Source organism: Chenopodium album, chromosome 22, assembly GCF_948465745.1.
Source record: "Chenopodium album chromosome 22, dcCheAlbu1.1, whole genome shotgun sequence".
Lineage (NCBI taxonomy): Eukaryota > Viridiplantae > Streptophyta > Magnoliopsida > Caryophyllales > Amaranthaceae > Chenopodium > Chenopodium album.
The window spans coordinates 41,041,700-41,061,011 of NC_137855.1; the positions used below are offsets into that span (position 1 = coordinate 41,041,700).

At 35.2% G+C, this 19,312-nt stretch overlaps 2 protein-coding genes and 2 pseudogenes across 3 annotated transcripts; all 4 read left to right on the forward strand.

The window, feature by feature from the left end:
• The first annotated feature begins 8,677 nt into the window (after positions 1-8,677).
• Positions 8,678-9,401, forward strand: LOC145604481 (heavy metal-associated isoprenylated plant protein 41 pseudogene; annotated as a pseudogene).
• A 1,385-nt stretch (positions 9,402-10,786) lies between these two features.
• Positions 10,787-13,284, forward strand: LOC145605938 (uncharacterized). The gene is made up of 5 exons (XM_081662006.1): positions 10,787-11,239; positions 11,551-11,672; positions 11,772-11,863; positions 12,684-12,770; positions 12,872-13,284. The coding sequence occupies exons 1-5, from the start codon at positions 10,893-10,895 to the stop codon at positions 12,977-12,979; spliced, it is 756 nt and encodes a 251-aa protein (XP_081518132.1). The 5' UTR covers positions 10,787-10,892; the 3' UTR covers positions 12,980-13,284.
• Positions 13,285-16,666: 3,382 nt separating this feature from the next.
• LOC145605935 (BTB/POZ domain-containing protein At1g55760-like) lies at positions 16,667-18,543 on the forward strand. 2 transcript variants are annotated; one of them, XM_081662001.1, is made up of 3 exons: positions 16,667-17,399; positions 17,518-17,636; positions 17,737-18,543. In XM_081662001.1, exons 1-3 carry the CDS (start codon positions 17,135-17,137, stop codon positions 18,343-18,345), a joined length of 993 nt encoding a protein of 330 aa, XP_081518127.1. In that variant the 5' UTR covers positions 16,667-17,134; the 3' UTR covers positions 18,346-18,543. The 2 variants fall into 2 exon arrangements, with proteins under 2 accessions (XP_081518127.1, XP_081518128.1); XM_081662002.1 differs by having other exon boundaries at positions 16,670-17,399; positions 17,743-18,543.
• A 249-nt stretch (positions 18,544-18,792) lies between these two features.
• LOC145604482 (large ribosomal subunit protein uL2 pseudogene) lies at positions 18,793-19,295 on the forward strand (annotated as a pseudogene).
• Positions 19,296-19,312: the final 17 nt, after the last annotated feature.

The window sequence follows — 19,312 nt, forward strand, 5'->3', positions numbered from 1 at the left end:
TATATGGTTCCAAATGTCATTGTATGACCCTAAGATATATCCCCTAGGATTTCAAGACTTTTCGCCACCAAGCCCCGTAACATCAAAAAGTATGAATAGTCTTCAATTTTGGAATTTTTTTACCTATTTTGGCCCGCAAATAAAAATTGTCGAAATGTTTACCATGGTCCCTAATACCCTCCGAGAGTCCAATTAGGTAGGCGGAACTATTCAATTTTCCTTAAAACGATCAATTTACCCGTTTTTGTATTTGCACCGATTTCGTGAACTCAAGCCTCCCACATACATTTTTTACAACATCTAATGGTCATATATGGTTCCAAACGTCATTATATGACCCTAAGATATATTCACTAGGATTTCAGGACTTTTCGCCACCGAGCCCTGTAACATCAAAAATTCTTCAAAAAGCGTGGATAATAGCCTTCAATTTTGGAATTTGTTCACCTGTTTTCGCCCGGAAATAAAAATTGTCTAAATGTTAACCATGGTCCCTAATACCTTCCGGGAGTCCAATTAGGTAGGTGGGACTATCCAATTTTTCTTAAAACGATCAACTTATCTGTTTTCATACTAGCACCGATTTCTTAAACTCAAGCCTACCACGGACATTTTTGACAACATATAATTGTCATTTATGGTTCCAAACGTCATTGTATGACCTTAAGATATATCCTCTAGGATCTCAAAACTTTTCACCACCGAGCCCCGTAACATAAAAACTCCACAAAAAATGTGGATAATAGCCTTCAATTTTGGAATTTTTTTACCTTTTTTCGCCCGGAAATAAAAATTGCCGAAATGTTAACCATGGTCCTTAATACCCTCCGGGAGTCCAATTAGGTAGGTGGAACAATCCAATTTTCCTTAAAATGGTCAATTTACCCGTTTTCGTACTTGCACCAATTTCGTGACCTCAAGCCTCCCACAAACATTTTTGACAACATAAAATGATCATATATGGTTCCAAATGTCATTATATGATCCTAAGATATATCCCCTAGGATCTCAAGGCTTTTCGCCACCGATCCCCGTAATAATAAAAATTCCTCAAAAACCGTGGATAGTAGCCTTCAATTTTTGAATTTTTTGACCTTTTTTCGCTTGGAAATAAAAATTTCCGAGATGCTAACCATGGTCTCTAATACCCTCTAGGAGTCCAATTGGGGGGGTGGAACCTTCTAGTTTGCCTTAAAACGGTCAATTTACCCGTTTTCGTACTCGCACCGATTTCTCGAAATCAAGCCTACCACGTACATTTTTGACAACATATAATAATCATTTATGGTTCCAAACGTCATTGTATGACCCTAAGATATATCTCCTAGGATCTCAAAACTTTTCGCCGCCGAGCCCCGTAACTTCAAAATTTCCACAAAAAGTGTGAATAATAGCCTTCAATTTTGGAATTTTTTTACCTATTTTCGTCCGGAAATAAAAATTGCCGAAATCTTAACCATGGTCCCTAATACCCTCTGGGAGTCCAATTAGGTAGGTGGAACCATCCAATTTTCCTTAAAAGGGTCAATTTACCCGTTTTCGTAGTTGCACCGATTTCGTGAACTCAAGCCTCCCACTGACATTTTTGACAACATATAATGGCCATATATGGTTCCAAACGTCATTATATGACCCTAAGATATATCTCCTAGGATCTCAAGACTTTTCGCCACCGAGCCCCGTAACATAAAAAATTCCTCAAAAAGCAGGGATAATAGCCTTCAATTTTGGAATTTTTTTTACCTACGTTCGCCCGGAAATAAAAATTTCAGAAATGTTAACTATGATTTCTAATTCCCTCCAGGAGTCCAATTAGGTAGTTGGGACTATCTTATTTTCCTTAAAACGGTAAATTTACCTGTTTTCGTACTTGCACCGATTTCTTGAACTCAAGCCTCCCACAGACATTTTTGACAACATATAATGGTTGTATATGGTTTCAAACGTCATTATATGACCCTAAGATATTTCCCTTATGATCTCAACACTTTTCGCCACCGAGCCCCGTAACATCAAAAATTCCACAAAAAGCGAGGATAATAGTCTTCAATTTTGAAATTTTTTTGACCTTTTTCGCCCAAAAATAATAATTGCCGAGATATTAACCATGGTCCCTAATACCCTCCGGGAGTCCAATTGGGTGGGTGGAAGTATCCAATTTGCCTTAAAATATTCAATATACCCGTTTTCGTAATTACACCGATTTCGTAAACTTAAGTCTACCACGAACATTTTTGACAACATAAAATGATCACATATGGTTCCAAACGTCCTTATATGACCCTAAGATGTATCTCCTATGATCTCAACACTTTTCACCACCGAGCCCCCGTAACATAAAAAATTCCTAAAAAAACATGGATAATAGGCTAATAGCCTTCAGTTTTGGAAATTTTTGACCTGTTTTCGCCCGGAAAAAAAATTTCCGGGATGTTGACCATGGTCCCTAATATCGTCCAGGAATCCAATTGGGAGGGTGGAACCATTCAATTTGCCTAAAAACAGTGAATTTTCCCGTTTTCGTACTTGCACCGATTTCGTGAACTCAAGCCTACCAATGACATTTTTGACAATATATAATGGTCATATAGGGTTCCAAACGTCATTATATAACCTTAAGATGTGTCCCCTAGGATTTCAAGACTTTTCGCCACCGAGCCCCATAATATCAAAAATTCCTCAAAAACCGTGGATACTAGCCTTCAATTTTTGATTTTTTTTTTACCTTTTTTCGCCTGTAAATAAAAATTTCCGAGATGTTAACCATGGTCTCTAATACCCTCAAGGAGTCCAATTGGGTGGGTGGAACCTTCTAGTTTGCCTTAAAACGATCAATTTACCCGTTTTCGTTTTTGCACCGATTTCGTGAACTCAAGTCTATCACAGACATTTTTGATAACATATAATGATCATATATGGTTTCAAACGTCACTATATGACCCTAAGATGTATCCCATAAGATCTCAAGATTTTTCCCCACCGAACCCCGTAACATCAAAAATTACTCAAAATGCGTTGATATGATGGTAAAAACCTTTTATGTTTGATTTTACCTTCTCCGTTATTATTAGTCCTATTATTTAGACATTTGGAATTGTAATTTATTCTCAATAGAACTTATTCGTACATTAGCTCAATACATACGAGTAATCTTAACGAAGAGCTAAATGTTTCATAGTTATTGAAGAAGTTAGACCATATTGTTTTTACCATAGGATCAATTATTTGAAGAAATTATTCAAAAAAATTGAAGATAAATAAATTCAAAAAAAAAAAGTACAATTATGTTTTAATAAGGCAAGGTGATCCAAGTTCAATTTATAAAAAAATGTTAAATATTGTACAAATTGTTCTAGTTTCTTAAAATAAAATTATCGATTACACGCATATTAGTGATATTAATACAGGAATAGATTCATTTTACTCCATGTTTTAAAATTAGTAATTGAGAACTTATTAAAATCCTCTTATTTAATAATGATTAATATTTCATAGTTATAATTTAGGGTCTGTTCACATTTACTGAACTAAGCTGAACTGAATTGATTGAAGTTGAACTGAACTGATTGGAGCTGAACTGAACTGAACTGAACTTAGCTGCAATGAATATTTTATGAAAGAAGGAAATTGAGAGTTGAATTGAACTGATTGGAGCTGAACTGAACTGATTGGAGCTGAGCTAAACTGAAATTAAGTAAATGTGAACAGGCCCTTATACTTATTTTTATATTACAAAAGCTAACAAACGTCCCGGGGCGTTGGATAGGATAGCTAAAAGTAGAAAGATTAAATTAAAATGAGCATTAATTACACCGATCGACGGGTGATTTTTTCATGCTTTCTCAAATCAATACCATTTTAGGTATTATTTTAAGGTCCCGTTCAATTCACCTTATTTTTGCTGAGCTGAAATTATTTTTGCTAAACATAAATTATTTTAACTGAATTGAAATTAATTTTCTTGAACTGAAATTAATTTTGCTAAACTGAAATTATTTTTACTAATTTTCTATTATATTTTTTCTCCAAGTGAAATTATTTTGCTGAACTGAAATTATTGTTACTGATTTTCTATTATTTTAACTGATTTTCTATTATATTTTCTATTATATTTTTTCCTATTATATTCTTTCATTTTTACTAATTTTATTGAATTGTAATTATTTTTGCTGAACTGAAATTATTTTTACTGGAATGAAATTAATTCAACTGAACTTAAATTATTTTTATTGAATTTTTTTTTTCTGTAAGGTAAAGTGAACAAGGTCTAAATGCTTATCCACCCACCCGAGACATCCTTAGCAATATCTTAAAATATACTTCGTATTAGTCAAAGTTTTAGATTGACCTATAAACTTAATCAAAATTGAGCGCTTAAAAAAAACAAGAGGATCAAGTTTATATACGGAATACAAGAAGTCACCTTTAAAAAAAAAAAAAGTAAGTAAAATTAAGAGAGAGAATAACTAAAGAATACAATCTGAAAATAAATGAGCGAGAAAATAGAATTGAGTTAGCAGTGAAGAGCACAATTGAAGTTGTAGTGTGATTAATTAGTGATGGGAGAAGGAGATGACGAAACAGAGAAATGGATGAATAATCAGTATTCATCTTTACATCAAATCCTTCTTCTGGGTGAAGGAGATTTCTCATTTGCATTATCTTTGGCACTTTCATTTGGTTCTGCTGCTAACATTCTCGCTACTTCACTCGACTCTTATGGTCTCTCTTTCTAGGGTTTCTCTTTCTTTTCTTTATTTTATTTAATGCACATTATATGGAAGTGTTTGCTGATAGTTGGGTTTTCTTCATTTTCTTTTTTTTTTTATTCACTTTGAATTTTGCTGGATTTTTGTTTCCTCATGGGTCAACATCCATACATCATTTTCCACTTGCTATATTATTAATTTGTGTGGGGTTCGGTAAATCCGACCCCGTCTTTTTGGGATTAAGGCTTTGACATTGTTGTGTTAAATAGATTGATCAAGTAATATATTTGTCACCATTTTTTTTAGGGTTTGACTTTATTTATCTATCCTTGAGGATTATGCTCCTTGTTTATCTCCTTTTTAGTATAAAGTCATAATCTTTTTAATATTGTGCAATCTTGAATCATAATTGTTGGTTATTAGCTTATATATATACTTAATCTGAATATGTTGAGAGCTAAATTTATTCACAGTTCATTGAATCACATTTTGAGTATTATGTCAAGATCATCTACTTTAGTGTCTTGATTATTGGATTTTGGATGGATTGTTTCTCAAATGGTTATGAGCATTTATTGGATTTAGTTAAGAATTTGAATGGTCCTACCTAGTAGGCGACATATGTTCATATAATCATATATATTTCTTTACTTTTTCTTTGACCTCTATGAGTCCAAACTAGCTTGGAATGAAGAGTTTAAGTAACATATACTATAATTTAGGAGAATTTAAAACTTCATTGCAACAATCAATGAGTCCAAATACCTGTTACCCTTGAATTATGTTCTAACATATGTACATTGTTTCTAGTTAGTTGTTTTTGCTTTCATAATTTCTTTTATTAATGTGTTGGTGGAAGCACTTAGCAAGTTATTCATGATTGAATTATACTATATTAAGTACTAATCTACTTGTCTTTTAAGGACTTAAAGACTAGCGGCTTTATTGAAAATCTAAAAATACTGGTTTGATAACATTTGAAAGTGTTGATTTGTTGATCTCACTAACACTGAGTTGCTGAATGTTTGGAGTGATGTGGATTATCTTCTAGCAATCTGTCGTTTTAGTCATCTTAAGTCAAGTATATTCAATTTTATCACACTAAGGAATTGCATTTAACAACTTATATTGGCTCCAAACTTATAAGTATGTACTCCTGAAACAGATTCTTTGATAAAGAAGTACAAAAGAGCAAAATCAAACTTGGATTCCCTGGAGAAGTTAGGAGCATCTCTTATACATGGGGTTGATGCAACCAAGATGAAGTTTCACACTGATCTCAAAATGAGGAAGTTTGATCGCATTGTCTTCAACTTTCCCCACGCTGGCTTTCATGGAACAGAACAAAGCCTGCATCTAATCAAGTAAGCTCAGTACCTATTTTTTTGGTTTGAGACTTTGAGGTAGCTTAGGATACAAACTGCTGAGATAATATTGTTACTGCATGCCTTCACTTCTACATGTTGATCTTACAATATCTTACTTGACGATTTGATGTTTTATCAAGTGAAAATCTTTCATGCTTGAGACACTATGCTATTGTCCTAAAATCTTCAATTGTCAAGAAAAATATGGAACTTGAAACACTTTGTTTATATATTGCTAAATTTCTGTTTCCTTGCGTTGCATGTAATTAACTCTCATGGTATAACCACACTAAACTATTAAGGATTTTTATAAATTGAGTTGTGCTTATATGAGGCAGAAAATGGTAATTCTTGGAAGTTTTGTTATAATTAGCTTAGCAATAATTATTGGCTTTTATTTGCGTTGTTTTGGTGTCTTCAGCAAGCACAAGAGACTTGTAGATGGATTTTTTAACAATGCTAGTCATATGCTGCGATCCAATGGTGAAATTCATGTTAACCACAAAACGTCTGGTCCATATTGTCTCTGGAATCTCGAGAAACTTGCTTCTCAGAACTCACTTTTACTGATCAGCTGTGTCCCGTTTAAAATTGAGGACTACCCTGGCTATAACAACAAGAGAGGAGACGGTTCAAGATGTGATGAGCCTTTTCGCTTGGGAAAATGCAGCACATTCAAGTTCATCTTATCACTTGGACGTAAGAAAGTGTCCACCAATCACAGTCGAAAGACTTCAGAGAAAACTATACCTCACCATCTATATCAAGAAGAGAGGAACCCTGCAACTAGTATTGGTCTTAAACACTCTGATTCACGATATAAACCAGTAACTCTCTTCTCCAGGAATGTGAGGTCTCCAGTCAATGAAAGGTTTAGAGAAGATTTTGCTAGGATATTTCGTTGGTATTTTACTTATGTGGAGGATACATTTGGGAGTCGTGAGGAAAGAATCAGCTACCATGTCCATGAAGCAGTAAGTCGAGGCTATGAGAGATTCACTAATATGGCTTCTGGCAGACCTTCAAGTGACTTCATTATCTATCTACAAGAGCTCCATCGCTTGAGTCTTAAAAGGATAGAGTGGTTAAAACATAGCTTAGAAAATATTTGTCACTCTTAGTTTCGACTGCTGTGAAGAATAGAGGCAAATTATGGTGTCTGATGGTTTTTGTGTACAAAATTTTTATTAACCCACTTTATTCCAAATCACAGCTTGGATTCTGCTGCTATGATCGTGCTGTGCATCTGCAAATTTTTGTAAAGAGAAGCTACTCAAGTATGTGTAATGTTTGAACCATTTTAGAGCAAATGAGCAATTCTACTGATCTCTTCTTACTGGTTGCTGATGAAATAGCATTTGTACAGCTATTGTACGTTTCCACTGCAACCCCTGAATTTCTCATATTAGTAGGGCACCTGTGAGGGCATAAACCATTGCGATTTTGTGATTTGTTAATAAGATGATAAACCTATCTGATGCTAAGACATGGAAAAGTCTTCAACCAGAGGGACTTTCTTTTGGTGAAGAATAACCTCTGAGCTTCATAGATGATTGTTATCTGATCTTCTTTGGGATGAAGATTTGTGTTTGTGTGTGCGCAGGGCACGCTTGCAAATGAGGGGCAAACCCTGTCAAATGTAGACTAATATTGAACGTGGCAATGCTACTTCTACATATCCATCTTCGAGGCTCAATTATCGCCCTCATTTCAAGGTAAAATTAACAAGATCCCAAATGCAGCGAATTTTTATAGTCAATGTTTTAACAAGTTGAAGTCAAAATATAAAAATTAAAAAATTGAAATGAAGAGTTTGAGTAACATATACTTGCACTTAAGGTATTCTGATCTTCATTTAACGGTAATGCAATTTTTACTTTAATTTTCAAATTTCTGTGAATGAGCTTGCTAGAATTTGATACTCATAGCTTGTTACGGCACAAAATGCACCCCCAAGATGAGAAATTTTTGGGGCAGTCGAGAGGAACACGTGCGTACATACACACTAGATTACTAGGAGATCGATTATTGTAGTGACCTTTTGTATGTCTGGAACTGAGGAATTGAATGTGGCCTTCCATTCCGTAACATAATACAGTCATAAGAATATGAAAGAGCATGCAAGTTTACTTCTTTATAATGATGTTTGAGAGAAACTAAGAGACATTTTATTGGAAATTAAGTAGTATTACAAGTATGTGAGATAGATCTTTAATGCTTTATCCAAACTAAGTACCAAAAAATTGGAAACAGTTATACTCCAAATGAATGCCTAGGGAAAGTTGACAAAGATACTTCCAATACTTAGCAGAGAATCGGAATAAGTAGGAATTGGTTGAGTGCTTTTCATATCCCACCCCATATTATATATAGAGAGGGGCCTGATTGATTCAAGCATATTGGAATGTTAAAAAACCATTTGTTAGTGTACTTGCTAAATAAACATAAAGTAAAAAAAACAATCTCCTAGTATAAAAAAAACATATGGTCAAAGAAAGACGGATCAAACATTATAGCAACAAGCAGAAGATACTGCTAGTTGGTGAGGGCGATTTCTCATTCGCCGCCTGCCTAGCTAAATCTTTCAGAAATGCCGGGAACATGACTGCTACTTCCCGCGATTCCAAAGGTATACTTGAGTTTGTTTAATTTGGAACTTATTTTATTGTTTAATTTGTTTAGACGAACATACATTATGCATGTAGTAGCAATGTATGTATGTATAATGATTAAATGTTGGGACTGAATTAATGCAGAGAAGCTGGAATTGAGATATACAGATGCAGAGAGCAACCTTGACTTCCTCGAGGAGAAGGGTTGCGTTTTGTTGTACGGAGTGGATGCTCTTACAATGAGCAAACGGTCTGTGTTACGAAATCAACGCTTTGATCGAATAGTGTTCAATTTTCCTCATGCTGATCTCCTCTATCGCGAGCATGATGAAAACCAAATAACGTATGTATATCTTTTTATGTTTCCTAAAATATTACTTTAAAAGTTAGTGTACGTGTTTAACTAATTATATTATAATGACTTCTCTTGCAGACTTCACCAGGAACTGGTGATTGGATTCTTCAAGAGCGCTTACAAGCTCTTGGCGATAAATGGAGAAATACACATAACTCACAAGACCAGTCAACCATTTGATCGGTGGAATATAAAGGAACTTGCTACTGAAGCAGGTCTGCACTTGGTTGATGAAGTTTGCTTTGATAAGCGGGATTACCCCGGTTATCATAACAAAAAGGGGGAAGGCCATGGAATTAGATGTAACAAGACTTTCCCTGTAGGTGCTTCCTCTACTTTTAAGTTTGGAAAACTTTGATGTGGAGTCAGGACTAGTGAACTGGTCGAGTGATCTTACTTCGCTCTCAAAGTGTACTGTGAATTGAAGCTGCGTGCGCACACTATCATCAACTCGATTGATGGTTTGTTTGGGAACAGAGATCCCAAACTCATGGTAGGGTGCTTTGATCAACCTATCTACTTGTCTAGCTCTAACGCAAAGACCAAATGCGTTAGTTGATTGAGTGAGCAAACTCACTTAATTTGCAAGGCTAGAGTCTAAGATTCTAAGTCCCAACGCAATAACCAAATGCGTTAGGCCTTTACCTTGTATTAAAAGGACTGAGGACAATCTATTAGTACGATCCAATAGCTAATCTGCAGATTTTAGCATGTAAACTTCTAATAATTTCAGAAATGAAAAAATATATATATATTTTGTTGCCTTTTTTCTTGGAGTATTGTTTCAACTTAATCATACATGTAAATTTTTTAAGTTTCATACTCTAACGCGAATTGAACACCAAATGCATTAGTTAATTGCTTGAGCAAACTCACTTAATTTGCAAGGCTAGAATTGAATCTAATATAGATTCTAACTAGGTAGCTAGAGCCTAGAGTACTTCCAATTACTCTTAACTACTAGCGCTATAAGCAAATGCTTTAGGCCTTTGCCTTGTAATAAAAGGACCGATGATGTAAACCTTCTAATTCTCAGAATGAAAAATACAAAATAACAATTGTGGTATTTTGTTGCCTTTATTTTTCAACTTAAACGTATAATGGTATAAGTGAACTTAAGAAGGTTCATATAATCATATATGTTTGTTTTTGTTAGTAGTCTTCATATTGTGAAGGGAAGGAATAGAATGGAATCAACTCCTAGATCAAATTAAAATTACCCAACAAATGTAATGAAGCTTGAGGTGGTGGAGTAGTGGCATTGCTTCTCAGTCCTCACCTTATGGGACTTATTTGAGGGATATCCTTTATCTCCTCTTCCTCATGTGACCCCTCACCCTTCCTCTTACATACCATTACATTTAATATTAAAAATAAAAATAACTAACAAATGTAGAATTTGATTAAAATAATTGATGCTCCTAGTTGTTGTCATATTCCAAATTTTAATATCGGCGAAAAGATCCTTAATTTATACTCCTTATTTAAATTAAATTCATAATTTGTAACCCTTCCATCCAAAGTTTTACCTAATTTATGTGGTCAAATACTAACAATTACAAATATACTTTTTTTGGTTTATTTTCTACCCAAATGCAATAAAAGACAGTGATAGAGTGACATAATTGAAATTTGACCAAAGCTAACTTGGGAAGGAAGAAGCTCTATAGAAAAAGTGGAATTTTGAAGGTTAAAAAAATATTGATCAAAAATAACTTGGGAAGAAAGATCATCCTACATTATCTTAATTAAAAAAAAAGTATCTTAATCGGAAATTCCACCATTAAAACCGGAACCTCTCTTTTGATCATCAAATTAATTCAATTCAATCAATCCTTAAAAAAAAAAAATGAGTTTTCTGGCGGGGAGATTGGCGGGGAAGGAAGCAGCCTATTTCTTCGAAGAATCTAAACACGCCGTAAGTCGTCTGGCTGGGAAAACCACGAAATCAGCCAAAACCCCAATTCATTCAAATTCTAATTCGGAATCTCCGGATGTTCTCCCGGAGATTCTCCGTCATTCTTTACCGGCCAAGATTTATCGGACGGAGGTTTGTTCTGATTCATCACTCTCAACTTCGGCAAAATGGGCACTTCCCAATTCCACAAATGCCCCTCACTCCATTGTCTCCCCTCATGTTCTGAATCCTCTCACTGGCTTTCTCTCTCTTCCCCAAGTTACCTTTGGTCCCAAGAGGTCTGCTTTCTCTTTTATTCATGTGTTCATCTCTTTTTTGGGATTCGGGGATAGTTTAATTAGATAAACTTCGGAATATTAACCACTGGTTACTAGAATTTGTATATGGAAGGAATTGAATATGCTGTCCTATTCAATTATCAAGCTTTAAAATTATTGAGTAGTATCTTACACTATCCCGCATTGCCACATAAGAGAGTAGTAAAGGGTAGTGATATAGAGGTGATCTCGTCTAGGTTTTTGATGTAGAGAGAATTGCAAAGGGCGATGATATAGAGTTGATCATAATCAATGTCATGGTGTGGATGCAGGTGGCAGTTGCCGACTGCGCAGTCATCGGTTACAGCATCAACAGCCAATGACTTGCGCCTCCAACATCAAACACACATCAATCCTGATAAAGCCAGAGCTGCAGCCGAAGGTCTTGCACACAGTATGCATTCTTTTCCTTGTTCCTTGCCTTCATTCTCTATTCATTTAAACTTTGTTTCCCCATTTGTTTTGTAATATTGTTGATTATTTTTGCTTCTAGTTGGGAAAGCCTTTGCTATTGCCACTGCAATTATCTTTGGTAGTGCTGCGCTCACATTCGGATTCTTTGCATCACAGCTAGAGCTTCATAATGTAAGTCAATCAATTGCTCTTTCTTCCAATCATTTCTGTATCTTGAACATGTTCTATGTCCTTCCTAAACCCTTGATATTGATATTTCTAACTATTCCAAGGATACAAGTTAGATTGAACAAGTACCAGGATAATGGTGATTTTGATGTGACTTTTGTATGGTTAATTTTTCGCATGTATTGATGCTTGGCTCATTAAACAAAATCATATTATTGACTGAAATAATTTAATATAATAATATTTCTGACAGGAATTAAGGGTACTTAAGAAAGATCATATAGCACAATCCAATTGCTCACCAACTTTTGGAAAGATTGCATATTTGCATCCTTTTTTTATAGTCGAAAAGCTTATCTTGTCGGCTACTAAATCATTTAAATGAGAGCCTTTGTATGTAGACTTCATATTAGATGTGCTTACTGTTTAGAGTTTGTGCTGATTTAACCATATCCAATATTGCGGATCCGGGCTTTTGAGGAGTCCGTGATCAGGGATATAAGTGTAGGGTAATATTTATTATTATCACAATAGGTACATTTTAGAGCCTGATGCAACAATTGACACAATATGAAAAAAGCTTGCTAGTGAATATTTTATGGATAATGCCTGTTTAGGTTAGCGCTGCCATAAAATTCATATAGTTTGAACCTTATTAATGTTGTAGTTTATATCTGATTATGTACATAGATCTTTTACATTAAAGCCAAGTCAATTAGTCAAGTTGGACTTGAGTTTTGAACCTGTTGGAATCTGGTCTTATGAGATATAGAGTAGTATGTTTCTTTGATTTGTTTGCTTACATGAAATCAATACATCACAGACTGATGATATTCGGACAAAGGGAAGGGATTTAGTCCGGCCAAAATTCGAGAATATCAAAGAGCAATTGCACCCCCTGAAAGATTGGGTACATACTAGCTTTGCTTGATGAGTTTATTTTGTTAACCTTTTGTTTTATGCTTGTGTAGATGTGTAATAAGACTAATAACTAGAAGTTTGCTATTTTAGGCTGAAAACACTTCAAAGAAGTGGCACCTCAAGAATGAGCAGGATATAAAAGAAAGGCCCATTGTAAAAGAGCTTTCAAAGATATTACGTGCAAAAGATTCTGCGTGACCTGAATCTGTTGTGTTCTTCATTTTAACCTTGTCTGTATATCTCTGTAAGTGGTGACTGGTGACTGTGTTGTTGAAAAGAAGAAGCGTAATGGCAATAGATTCCAGTGTTGTCCTTAAAAGAAGTCTAGATGTTTCCATGCATTTATATTTTTTTTAAATGGCTCTCTGTGTTTCAGATATTAGAGGGATATTGAATGTAAAATTTTTTGTTTTCACTTGAAAATTTAAGCTAGCAAATGTGTAATATCCTGTAAAAAGTTATCTTTTTTGTTTATGTAGCACTGTGGCAGAGACCTTAAATAATCCTACTTGTCATGTAATATACACATTAGTAAACATTAACTCACTACATCGCAAGTATATGCTTCTGTAGTTCAGATTATGGAATGTTGGCCACCTCTACGCTCAAGTGCTGAAGCAAAGTCTCTGAAAAAGCAAAAAAATCAGAATAGAGATTAAAGCTTCTTTATCATGATGGAGGTGCTGAGTAGCCAGTTCTGAATTGAATAAGAAACCTCATCCTTGAAGTTCTGGCCTTGTGTTTTGGGCTACCTTTTATCTTATTTTGCTTTCGTTTCCTACATAGTGTTTCTTTTCTTTTCTTTCTTTAAAATTTGTACTAAAGTTGGTTGCGTGTCTGATTTGTTTGCTGATTAATTTTGTAATGAAAATCAGCAAATGCAAAGAAGATGAGAGAAGTTTGGGAGATTGACACAGAGATATTATGTGACAAGGACTATTTTGGCCAGTTGATTACCATTCCAGTATGGATAGGGTATTCACTATTCAGGTAAATGGCAAGGCCAATTACAGTCCAAGCTTAAAAAAGCACTAAATTGGGCAGTGCTCTCTTTACCTATTTACAGTACTACAGTTGCTGATATCATGATTCAGGAGTCCACTGTCCAGAATAAGTATGGTATGCTCCGATCTAGGAGGAGACACTCTGCATTTGGTTAGTCATTTAAGGTCTGTTTTTGAACTTTTAAGTTGAATAGAAAGTCTTGTTGAAGTTTGGTGGAAGTTGAGTGCTATATAAACTTGCTCTGCCATTTCAATCCATCTCACTTTTTCTGCACATCACGGGAAAACAGGTAAAATGACAAATAAGATGATCTCACAGTAATTTTGGCAAATAATCTTATGTATTTATTTCAAAGTATTAGCCATACTTATTTTGGTGCTGAAAATGACATGTGAAATGTTATGCATACATTTGGCATTAAGCTTCTCCATGATTTTGTTGTACCCATACTACATTTCCAAAGGATAAGATGATATTTTATTATATAGTTGAAAACTACATGTATGTCGATCAATACTTATATTGAAAACAAAGACTTATGTAATAAACTCTATAATTGTATGCAATCAATGTTTTGGCATCACTTATTTCAGAATGGATGTATTGTCGTCGTAAATTTTGGGGTCTATGAATTGAAATTGAAGATCTGATTAGATGGACTAGTGCACTATATTAATTAGTACTATTACTGGCTGATTTTGATCACCTTTATAGATTAGAAAAATCTGCTGATAGATTAGATTTTATATACTACTCGTAGTAGGTTTGATGGATTCAGAGACAGGGACATGTATTGTGTACTCCTGTATTTTAGCACTCACAGATTCCTCTCTTTTGTCAACTTGCTTATGCAGCAGCCTTTTCTCTCCAATCAGGAATTTGCCTTGTATTTTTTAAATTCTAAAAGTGGTGAGAAGATTCTCACCAGTGGCGGATCTAGGGGGTACATAGAGTTAAAACTGTACCCCCATTCCGCGAAAAAAAAAAAAAAAAAAAATCTGATAGAAAAAGAGACCGCCTGTATCTAATAGGTGGTCTCTTAGGTACTGTTATCAGTAGCTCGCCAAAACAACCTAATCAGCGCGGTTTTTGTTAAGTATTTAAATCTAAGAGATCGCCTATTTTAAAACTGGTCCCAGGCGGTCTCTTAGATTATATATTCCACTTTGAACAAAGAGACCTGTTGTTACAATAACAGGTCTCTTAGGTGATATTGTTTATTTTTCCAAGAGATTTGTACATACTAATACAATAGTTAAAAGGTTTATTAACTCAAAATTTAGTTAAGAAAAAATTATTATGCTCCACATATTACTTTGTATTTTGTAAATTTTTTTTATTAAACATAATTCCGTACCCCCATTACCCAAATCCTAGATCCGCCACTGATTCTCACTGATTCCAAATCTTTGTATATGGCGTACTATATTTACTAATCAATTTTCTATCCATATAATGGAGAACTTAAATCATACGAAATGTATTTCTTTAAACACAATGATTATGGTAATACTAACAAGTATGATATCTTATTAAACGAGTTGGTCTTGGTGATGATTAGCAAATATATGTTGTCTCAATACTACTCACAATTCATTTGGTACAAGATTGTATCAAGGTTTGAGTGAGTGACGATGAATTTCATGTGTAATTTTGGTCTTAAATGTTGTGATAGAGATGTCCAAAGTAGTACGAGCAGATCTCAACTTTAGATTACGTATTTTCAATGCAATGTATTACCAAAATCTTAAACATTGAATTCCTTTTTCTGTATTTGAAAAAAAAATGTGGAGAGAAAAAATTGTTAAGCTCTCTAAATTTATAAATTATACTCTCAACTCTAGAGAAGATATAGAGAGAAAAGTCATCAAAATTAGAGAGCCAAAATCCAATTTAAACAATGTGAACATAAGAATGTGTTCTTTCCTATCTTTTGAACAAATTTTTGTCTAAACTAAATATAAGCAGAGTAGTTCATTATGTTTACCTTTGTTTTTGATGATATGTATGTGAATTAAGTCAAAATTAACAACAAATAGTAAATGAAAATATGGAGGGAAGGTAATAAAGGTATTAGGGAAAAATGCATATATGAATGGTTTGGATTGATTAAGATGTATTGAGCTCCAAATGTCTTTATGTACACGCTTAAGAGAATTGGTCCACTAAACTTAAACAGCAATTAGTCAATTAAAGAAGATGGCCCACATTGATTAATGGGTTGTTGCTGAAGAAAGTGTTAGATTTTGGTTGGTTCAATGGTCGTTTTCTATTGGTTTGTCAAGAAAAAGGTGAGCTACCCTTTACCCTGACTATTATGATATCATACCATGGTTCCACATGTCACTCTACTTTGGTTAAACCCTTCTTCACAAGCCATTTTGATGCAACCTTACCTTACATTCATCTATCAAACCATTGATGTTTACAACCTCAATCTTTACTACTTTAGTCAGATGGAAGTAAGGAGTATTAATGTAATTCTACTATTAGCTCATTCAATTAGTTTCATTAATAAGATGGAAACGAGGTTTGGATTTCTAGAATGAAGACTGATAAAGCTAATTGTATGATACTTTGCTTCTAAGCCACCAAAGGCCTAAACCAAATAAAGCAAAGTTCTTTACCTTCCTTTAACTGCAACTTGAGGCTTACTATTTCAAAAGTTGAGCATAAATCTCATTTAAATATAACTTATATCCACAAGGTATCTAATGTCTATCCTACACTCGGGTGTAAATTTGCACTCTTACACCATCTTTTGTTTGTCTCTAAAATGGAATGAGCTTTTAATGATGTTTAAGACAAATAATTAAATTGAGTTAGGAAAAAATATCTAGTGAATAATAAACTTGTGAGATTACCATAGTACCCCCAGAAAAATACATAGATAAAAGTAGCTACAACCCATACTGTTATGTCTGAAAAACAGAGGGGGTTGGTTCAGGTAGGCTATTGCCTGGAAGAAAAGGGTATGAAGAAGAGTGACGTAAAGCAAAAAACGAAAATGGTATCTCAAAATGAATGATTGCGTGCCCGAAACCACAATCCAAGTGGGGATTAATATTATGGGTCCAACAATAACCTTAATCAATGAATAATAATATTAATCAGGGAATCTTTTTTTTGTTTGTGAATAAATAAAGAATCTATAACAGAGAAGGTTGAGTAAGTAATGGTATGTGAGTTAGAAAGAGATTGAGTATGTATTAAGAAGCAGCAGTTGTGGCGGAAGAAGAAGAAATAGAAAAGCTGGGTAAGGCAGGCGGTGGAGAGTTGTTGGATGGTATATTTGATTGCATCCATGACATCACTGCTGTCATTGCTTCTTCATCTGCTGGGTGGAGGATGAAGGATTCTGCTTACCGTGTTCATACCACCTCTCGCCTCGCTCAATGGCGTATCGAAAACCTCTCTTCTTGCACTTACCGTCGTTCTGATCCTTTTAAGATTGGCCTTTGGAATTGGCACTTGGCTTTAGAGAAGAATAGGGTGTTGATGTTAAAATTGTATCCTGAGGTTTCCAATCTCACCAGAGATAATCCTCCCATCGCGTCTTTTTCTATCCGTGTCTTGTCTTCTGTTGGTGATCGCAAGCCCCTCGTTCACCCTGGTATGTTTGTTATTCATGCACATTTCCATCTTAATGTGATGATCGTATATATATATATATATATATGATCTTTCGATTTATAAGAGTTACATCAATCTTGTCTGCGATGCTAGTGCAGGTATAACAGACCAGCAGCTCAAAAGCAACGACGATTTTGTTTGGCCTATCGACGTTCCACTAACTGGGAAATTCATCATTGATGTTGAGTTTCTGGACTTGAAGACTTGGTCTCCAAAAGTAAGCATTTCAATTAATCAGAAACAGCACAAATAAGTATGTCATGTTCTGTATAGTACATATAGATATGTGTTTGTTAAGGTGAAAAATCAAACTGCAGGGTCAGGGTGGGGAGCCTTGTTCCATCTGGGCAGAAGGGTCAAGCAGCAGGAGGTCTAACAGCTCAGCTCTCAGCGGCCTGAGACGGATGCTGACAGAGGGCATCTACACAGACATCACGATCAACACGTCCGATGGGTGTGTCGGAGCCCACAGGGCAGTTTTAGCTGCACGGTCCCCGGTGTTTCAAAGCATGTTCTCTCACGACCTGCAGGAGAAGGAATTTTCCACCATAAACATATCAGACATGACAGTAGATTCTTGCCAAGCCTTGCTCAGCTACCTGTACGGCTGCATAGAGCACAAGGATTTTCTGCACCACCGTCTTTCCCTCCTTGGTGCAGCTGACAAGTACGACATCGCAGATCTGAAAGAAGCATGCCATGTCAGCCTCCTTGAGGACATTGACGCGAATAATGTACTAGAAAGACTACAAAATGCATCTCTATACCAGCTGGCTGAGCTTAAGAGTAGCTGTATGAGGTATTTGGTCCAGTTTGGAAAGATTTATGATCTTCGCGATGAATTCAATGTGTTTCTTCAATGTGCTGATAGGGAATTGATTGCCGAAATCTTCCAAGAAATTCTTGCTACCTGGAAAGGTTTCTGATTCTTTGGTAATGCCTGATGGAGTATAACATACTCCAATTAAGTTATTGTTTCATGTGTTGATGTACATACAACATGTCTGATCTTGAATGAATCATATTAATTAAACCCAATTCCAATTCGAGTACTGATTTCTTTGTGTTTGGTACGAATGTAAACATATGTTTACAGTTACTGTATATAATACTACTTCTTTGAAGAGTCAAAATTGTATGAGTATTGATTTGGGAAAAACGAAAAAGTGTGAGTACCTTCCTCCTTTATACCATGCTCTATAATTTTCAAGCATTTTAAAATTGAAGACATGTTAGAGGCGCAGTTAGTACATCACAATCGTTAGATAAATAAAGAAGAAAACTTAAAAGATATGAAGACATATTCAATTAATTATGGCATCAAAATTCAAAAAGACCCTTATTGTTATTGGTCTTCCTAAATAAATAAATGTACCCTTGCTCGCGTCACTTTCCGACACCCTTTCAGGTACAAGCACCAGAAGGAGCTCTTCGTTGCTGCTGAGGGTATGTACACCGGTCAATTGTACACTGGTCAATTCATCTATTGTGGGAAGAAGGCTAATCTTATAATTGGGAATGTTCTTCCTTTGAGATGTATTCCTGAAGGAGCTGTTGTTTGTAATGTTGAACATCATGTTGGTGATCGTGGTGTTCTTGCTCGTGCTTCTGGGGATTACGCTATTGTTATCTCTCACAAGTCACAACCCTGATAATGATACTTCTTAAGGCAGGAAATGCATACCACAAGTACAGAGTGAAGAGGAACTGCTGGACTAAGGTTGGTGGTGTTGCTATGAATCCAGTTGAGCATCCTCACGGAGGAGTTAACCACCACCATATTGGTCATGCCAGTACTGTTCGTAGAGATGCACCACCAGGCCACAAGGTTGGTCTTATTGCCGCCAGGAGGACTGGTCGTCTTCGCTGCCGCTAATCTTTCCAAGACTGACT